Genomic DNA, 7,763 nt, shown 5'->3' with positions numbered 1-7,763 from the left:
ATTTGAGTGTTTGTTCATTACACATACAGTACCAGCCAAGAGCAAATAATAATAATAAATATAGCCACAAGCACTACCGGTAATTATCGGGATATATAAGGTCATGTTTCAAAAGATTCTAAGCATTCTGTTGACAATTTTAGGCAAAATGGATAAAATGCTATGAGTAGAAATTAGAATTATGCCTTGTGCTTGAAGCTAGTACTGTGTCCTAATGGAAATGCAGGATTTACTAAATCAACAGAATAGAAAATCCTATTGAAGTCATTAAACCTTTTTAAAATAACTGCTTTTTTTTTCTTTCTTAAAATAAATTTATTTTAATACAATTTGTTTCCCTACGCATACCAAACAAGAGTAAATAATATATTATAATTATACTTTTCAATAGCAGGCATAGAATAATAACTTTATATGGTTTTGTGTGCGGAAAGGAATAGTTTTCCCATATTCTGGCTACCCAGATCATAATTTATTTATTCTCTCTCGTGTTAACAGTCAGTAAATGTTTTTTGTAAGTAAGTTATTCTTTTAATGTCACAATAATTGCTCAAAGTTGTGGCACAGTAATTTTCTGCACATTCCCTACAAATGATCTCCATCATGAAAATGTTTTATAAAATGGGAAAATCCGTCATGCTAAGTTCAGTTTGGTTTTAAAACATGTTTCCAAAACGACATTACAAATTAAATGGTAGAATGAGTGTCTCAAATGGTATTGACCTGCATACCTAGTCCTAGACAGCATGTTTGAGACCCACAGGAGCGTTCTAGGTAGGCAGCTCATTAGGGGTTGAGACTTGAGACATGAACAGCATGATATGGGCACATGGACCCTTGTTTTGGAGAGCAGCACAACAGCTGCACAAAATCCTCCGCCATGATGCTGCGCTGCTTCCCGTAGCTGCACAGCCGACACGAACGAATTAATTAAAGCCTCAGTGAGACAAACAACTGACTTCAGGAGTTGGTATGCTATTGGAGGTAATTCTGAAAAATAATTGGCAAAGATTTGCTGCTCCGATTCCTGGTTTGGGCTTGTTTCCAAGGTAGCTATATATAGCTACACTAGTTAACGTTAGCTACTCTTTGTTCATATAAAGGGGATATCATTTGATACAAGTCATTATTTAAAAAAAACAAATGTGCACAGTATTTCCTAAATATCAGTTTATTTAACACATGTGAGAGAAATATGTCTATTTTAGAGTGTTGAACCTTAAGTAACGTTAGTCTGTGGCTAATGCTGATAGCAAACCAGGTTAGCTGTGGTAAAATATGTTTGTTTGTTTTTTAACAGAGGCATTGGATGCTTATTATTTTAAAGGTGTGTGATTAACATGATGTGTCATGTTATGTCACTCTGTGGAGGCTGCGTTTTAAAATATTAATGAGTTTAATTGGGGCATAGCATATAGAGCTAACGTTAGTTGTTTGTTAGCTTGCGTTCTTTGTTGCATGTCTTCATTTAGTCATATTTGACATACACGAAATTGTCTAATCATGACTATTAAATATTTTTAGACATTGCTAATCTAATTAGTGCTGTAGCGTGTTTAACATGTGTGTTTTGTTCTTCTGAGGAGCTAGCTAAGTTAGTTGTTTACAAGTTGCGTTTGTTTTGACAGTTAACGTTAGCGATATCATTTAGCTGCCTGTTTATTTATTACTTTTTTTAATCATTACATAATCAAAGTTAAGACGAAAATGTGTGGAAAACAAAGGACTTTGCTTAACATTGTGAGCTGTCGAACTTCTTGAGCTGCTGTCATATGATGCAGTCTAGATCTGCAGCAGCTCGTAAAGTTTTTGAGACAAACTAAATGTTTGGTCTTATCTGAATTATTGAACCTAAGTCGTTATCTAATCTTATTTCATATAGCTTTAAAAGTTAAATTATATTTACAGACAAACTGTGTATATGTATATATATATATATATATATATATATATATATATATATATATATATATATATATATGTATGTGTGTGTGCGTGCATAAAATAAGGTTTTTAGATTTTTTTTTTCTTGTTACATAAATCTGATTATGTAGGCTATTTGTCCCACACAGTGCTCTAGGGATGCCCAAGGAGAATTATGACCCGCTTGATTCCAGGCGGATGTACACTATCATGTCCAGTGACGAGGCAAACAGTGGGAAAAAATCCATTTGGGATGGGCTTGAAATAACTGGTATGTGTCTTGAATTAAATCCTCTGATTGATATCTATTTAGATTAACTAACTTCAGATCACTTCTACAATCGAAGTGAAACCAATTAAAGAGAGATCTTTTTATTAATATTTATATCTGTTTCTGTCTCAGGTAATGTTCGGAGTCTCAGCTCGGGCCTTTGGTCACTCACACACCTCACCGCTTTGCACCTCGGTGACAACTCCCTGTCACGCGTCCCACCTGAAATTGCCAAGCTGCACAACCTTGTGTTCTTGGACATGTCGTCCAATAAAATCAGGAGCCTGCCAGCAGAGCTTGGCAACATGGTGTCTCTCAGGTGAACTACTTGGAGCAAAAGCTGTGTTATTCTCTCCTGGATCATTTGTTCCATTTAATGTGTTTGCAATACAGAGGAAAAAAAGGAAAAAGTTCTTATGACCGCACTTGGTGAAACTAGATCACTCCTCACACGGTTTCCACATTCATGGGAATGACAGGAAAGTTTAAATTGTGATTTCCAAATTTGAGTATCGGTTATTAACAATATAAATATACAAATATTTTTAGTTAGTTATTTCATTAATGTTAACCAAATTGACCTTATTGTAAAGTGTTATCAATAATAAAAAAATTGGTTGACAATACATGAAAATCATGGTAATACATTGGTCAATAGGTTTTATTCAGATGTTGTTATTATTGTGTTTTTGATCTAGCATTAAGGGCACAGCTGATTAGTTTATTGGTTTCTTTTTGTGTTTTCCACAGGGATCTGCTTTTAAATAACAACCAGTTGCGGGTTCTGCCTTTTGAATTGGGGAAACTGTTTCAGTTACAAACACTGGGGTTGAAAGGTGAGTGTCATTGTTCTCGGGATTGCAACATCTTGAGATTCCTACTGACTTTTTGTATGTGTCTCTGCAGGCAATCCACTCACTCAAGAGATTATGAGCCTCTACCAGGAGCCAGATGGCACACGGCGACTGCTGAACTACCTTTTGGACAATCTAGCTGGTGCTATTAGGCGCAGTAGGTGTCTCGGACAAGTTAACTGTTTAAGATCTGTAGGGATGGTCCGAATACCATTTTTTTGAGATTCGAAGCTTCGTAGAGAAATAAAAAAATAAACAAGGCTCAAACATCTATTTCGTAACAGACATGCGTGTTTATTTGAGCACTTCTGTTAATGAAACAACATAAAGTCTACCACTCTGCGATTTGAGAGGGATGTGTGATACGAGCAGATAGACCATCTCTTTTCTAATATACTTGTAAAATGTCTGTAGAGTGAATTTTATCTTCCACAAGGGCAAGACATTTAGGCTGTTTGATTTGTGCTGTCAGAGAAAGCGAAACTAAAATACCCGTGTGTGTGAACAAATTAACTTGATGCGCCTTACCAAGTCTAATAACAAGCAAAAACGTGCAAAAAATTTTTTCAACATGCAAGTAAAAAGTTAGACTATCTGTCCTACAGCATTTTTTCTACTTTACCACAGTAAAGATTGCGTATATAATAGGCCTAATTGATTTCTAAATTGTCTGTTTTTTTTTTTACAGATTAAAACCGTTACAAATTAAATTCAAATTATTGTCCTGAAATGCATATACTTTGCCTTCACAGTGCCAACAGAGCAACCTCCATCCAGATCCTGGATTGTGCTGCAGGAGCCTGAAAGGACGAGACCAACAGGTAGATTGGTCTTGAAAACTGTAGAAACATAATTTGAAACCTGAGGACACTTTGCCTGATATTTTGCTCTCCTCTTTTCTTCACCAGCCCTGTTAACTGTAATGTGCTACAACGTGCTGTGTGATAAGTACGCCACACGCCAGCTTTATGGCTACTGCCCGTCTTGGGCCCTTAATTGGAGCTACAGGAAAAAGTCCATTATGCAGGAGATCCTCAGCTGCAATGCAGATATTATCAGCTTACAGGTATAAGAACTTATGCAAGCCCAGGGGTACTCAAAATACGTAACAGATACGTAACGACAGCAATATCTCAGTACAGACAAAAATGCAGTATTTAAAATGTATCAAATTTTTTTTTTCTTCAATACTTGCATTTGCTTCACAGTCACACAATAATCCACCGAGAACTTTCTGGTGTCCTAATAGATGAAGTGTTCTCTTGTGTTTTGTTTCTTTAAAGGTCACTTTTTTTTAGCTTAGTGATGCACAACAGGTAGCTCTGAATAGTCAATGGGTTTACCCCTACAGCACTGTTTGTCAGAGTCACTTAGTCTGCTGTTTCATGCACAGGAAGTGGAGACGGAACAGTATTATAACTACTTCCTTGTGGAGCTGAGTAAACAGGGATATGATGGATTCTTCAGCCCAAAATCCCGGGCCAGAACCATGTCTGAATCGGACAGGAAACATGTAGATGGATGTGCAATATTCTACAAGACTGAAAAGTGAGTAAAGTAACACTCAAGTGTTGAGAAGTGTGGTGTAAGACTGTCTGACAGATTTGTTTCAATGTTGTTTTGAATGAAAACATGGAACCAGATTATTATTATTATTATATTTTTTTTGCTTTTAGGTTCAGCATGGTGCAGAAACACACAGTAGAGTTTAACCAGCTGGCTATGGCCAATTCAGAGGGCTCGGAGGCTATGCTGAATCGGGTCATGACCAAGGACAACATTGGGGTGGCCGCATTGCTGGAGCTAAAGAATGAGTTAATAGAGGTGTCATGTGAGTATCTGCACGATAAAACTTTTTCCCCCATTGTAACTATTTATGACTGTTGAGCAACCTCTTTCCCACATAAATGGAATTAAAAAATAATAATATTGCCTTTAAATGGTAGCTACTATAAGACCGTAAAAAAAAATTTTTTTTTAAAGAAATTAATACTGTTACACTAAGTTGATTAAAAGTGACATTAAAGATTTTTACATTGTTGCAAAATTTTAAAAAAATAAATAAATGTTTTTCCTGAACTTTCTTTTCAGGAAAAAAAAACACAAAAACAGTTTTCAACATTGATAATAATAATGGTTTCTAAATGTTTCAAATCATTGATGACTGAAAATTCAGCTTGGCCATTATAGGATTAAATGACATAACTAGTCTATTTTCTTTTTTATTACTATCTTAAATTGTAATATTTCACAATATTACTGTTCTTACTGGTTTTTTTTTGATAAATGCAGCCTTGGTGAACATAAAAGGTGCTTGCTTATTACAAATATAATTCTACAATACAAAATAATGCAATGTTAATTTCTTTATGCAAAATATTATGTCCTATTTCCACATTTCACAAATAGCCTTTCCTCCCCCCTTCCTACAGCAGGTAAGTCTATCCATGCCATGGATAAACAGCTCCTACTAGTGGCTAATGCTCACATGCACTGGGACCCAGAATACTCTGACGTGAAGCTGGTGCAGACCATGATGTTCCTGTCAGAGGTGAAGAATATCATAGACAAGGCCTCCCGCAGTCTGAAGCTCTCCTCAGTGTCTGGAGAAACCAACACCATCCCTTTAGTGCTGTGTGCTGACCTCAACTCACTTCCTGACTCGGGTAAGCCAGTCTCATGTTCTCATTTGTGTTAAAAGTGTGTTTTCGAGTCCTATAATAAAGGATCGACTGATGTGAGTTTGACAAAGTTATGTACAAATGCTAAAAAAACCCCCAAAAAACTACTAAGTAAATCAGATTGATTTTGATTTCATGTTGTCCTCAAACCATCTGTTTAATAGTTACGTCTGTAGACATGTTTAATGAGTTTCGGTTCTGATTGTAGGTGTTGTGGAGTACCTGAGCACAGGTGGGGTGGACTGCACACACAAAGACTTCAAGGAGCTGCGCTACAGCGACAGTCTGACCAACTTCAACTGCAACGGCAAGATCAGCACATCTAGCGAAAGGATCACGCATGGTTTCAAGTTGAAGAGTGCCTACGAGAATGGGCTCATGCCTTACACCAATTACACTTTTGACTTCAAGGTAAGTACAGTGAGCTAAATAAAGTGGCCGCCATTTCCCCGAGTTTACAACTAGTTATGTCAAAAGTATCAATACTAAGGTGACTTTTACTATAAAATGTGTTGATACATCTTTTCCTTTTTAAACTGTCATTAGCGCACCCATTTCTGTATCTGAAACTCTAGGTCCAAAATCTCACTCTCCAAACAGGGATGGATGTATTGATATTGACTAGCGTTTCATTTTGTTAACTTGACATGCATGCAGTGTCATGTCGTGCCATTTCTTGCCCTTGTGCGGTAACATGACAGATGAACAGCAGACTAAAAAGAAAACAGCTCTTGTTGTGTGCTTCAACGGTGTTTGCTCACAACTCCCCTTTTTTAAACCCAATTTAGGGTGTCATTGACTACATCTTCTACTCCAGGCCACAACTGAGCTTGCTGGGTGTCCTCGGGCCTTTGGACACAAACTGGCTCTTGGATAACAATATCAGTGGTTGCCCGCACCCTCACATCCCCTCAGATCACTTCTCCCTGTTTGCACAACTGGAGTTGGTCCTGCCTTATCCTCCCCCTCTTAATGGGATCCACTTACCTGGACACAGGTAGTGAGCCCTCCCACCCACTGGTGGTGCTGCAGAGTCCCAACTCTTATAAGTTTTTTGAAAACGATAAAACCTCTAAGCTGTTTCTTTTTTAATATATATATATATATATATATATATATATATATATATATATATATATATATATATATATATGTGTATGTATGTGTATATATATACATATAAATTTTTTTTCTCTTGTACCTTTATTCATTTTTAGGGTCCAACATGTTCTAATTTGTCAGGGAGTCTTTTTCTTTCTTTCTATTTGTTACGCTATAGATATTTTTAATTTTTTTTGAATCAATCCCTCCCAAAGGCTGATATTATCATACTTTTTTTTTTCTATTACTTGGACATTGGAAAAAAGCTTGGACAGCTTGTGTGCATGCAATGTATCAACTGTAAGATGAGGCTAAGACTTGGTCACACACTCAAAGGGATTGCAGATTGTTTTAGTTCCTTTTATGGTCAGATATTAATATTATAACCAGCCGTTATTGTAATTCTGCAAATAAGCATTAATCAAATTTTTCATGAATTCAGCCTCAATTTAAACATAAAAAAAAAAATATTTTAAGTTGATATTCCACTGAACAGAAACATTGCTAGCAGTTGAATTTAATTTCAGACACACTTGCATAATTCGCCTTTGGATGAGTGACCAATGTTTTGTGCAGACCAAACTCAGAAAGTAAAATTTGTCCCCAACCGGGAAAGCTTTTCCACTTGCGCGGTGCTGAAACTCGCTCTACATCGGTGCTTCATCTCCTGATGTTTTAATCTTCCATCAATGGTGCAATATTCAGAACGTTCTATACGTTCTAAGCGAGTGCACTGTTACTTAATGTTTTTACATGCTTATATAATGACTTATTTGTCTTTCTCTCTCCCTCAGATGGGAGTTGGAATGGTTTGAGCTTAATATGTAAACCAAATTATTTTAGATGTCCCGATTCAGCGGCACTGCTTTTTGCGCACTATTGTTTTTACCAGTTCTATGGGGGCAGGCTCTTTGTTTCTTTGTACGACAGGCT

General features: G+C 36.5%; 1 protein-coding gene across 2 annotated transcripts; it reads left to right on the top strand.

Annotated features, from left to right (window-relative positions):
• The first annotated feature begins 816 nt into the window (after nt 1-816).
• cnot6b (CCR4-NOT transcription complex, subunit 6b) lies at nt 817-6,876 on the top strand. Of its 2 annotated transcripts, none has more exons than XM_079630641.1 (12): nt 817-984; nt 2,073-2,194; nt 2,327-2,513; nt 2,945-3,030; nt 3,101-3,205; nt 3,801-3,869; nt 3,957-4,114; nt 4,442-4,596; nt 4,725-4,879; nt 5,481-5,714; nt 5,938-6,140; nt 6,518-6,876. In XM_079630641.1, the coding sequence occupies exons 2-12, from the start codon at nt 2,083-2,085 to the stop codon at nt 6,728-6,730; spliced, it is 1,677 nt and encodes a 558-aa protein (XP_079486767.1). In that variant the 5' UTR covers nt 817-984; nt 2,073-2,082; the 3' UTR covers nt 6,731-6,876. The 2 variants fall into 2 exon arrangements, with proteins under 2 accessions (XP_079486767.1, XP_079486768.1); XM_079630642.1 differs by having other exon boundaries at nt 845-984; nt 5,484-5,714.
• The last annotated feature ends 887 nt before the right edge of the window (nt 6,877-7,763 follow it).

This window comes from Phoxinus phoxinus, assembly GCF_949152265.1.
Source record: "Phoxinus phoxinus genome assembly, chromosome: 12".
NCBI classification, from domain to species: Eukaryota; Metazoa; Chordata; class Actinopteri; order Cypriniformes; family Leuciscidae; genus Phoxinus; species Phoxinus phoxinus.
The sequence above is the reverse complement of the archived record's forward strand: the minus strand, read 5'-3'. Positions and strand labels throughout refer to the sequence as shown.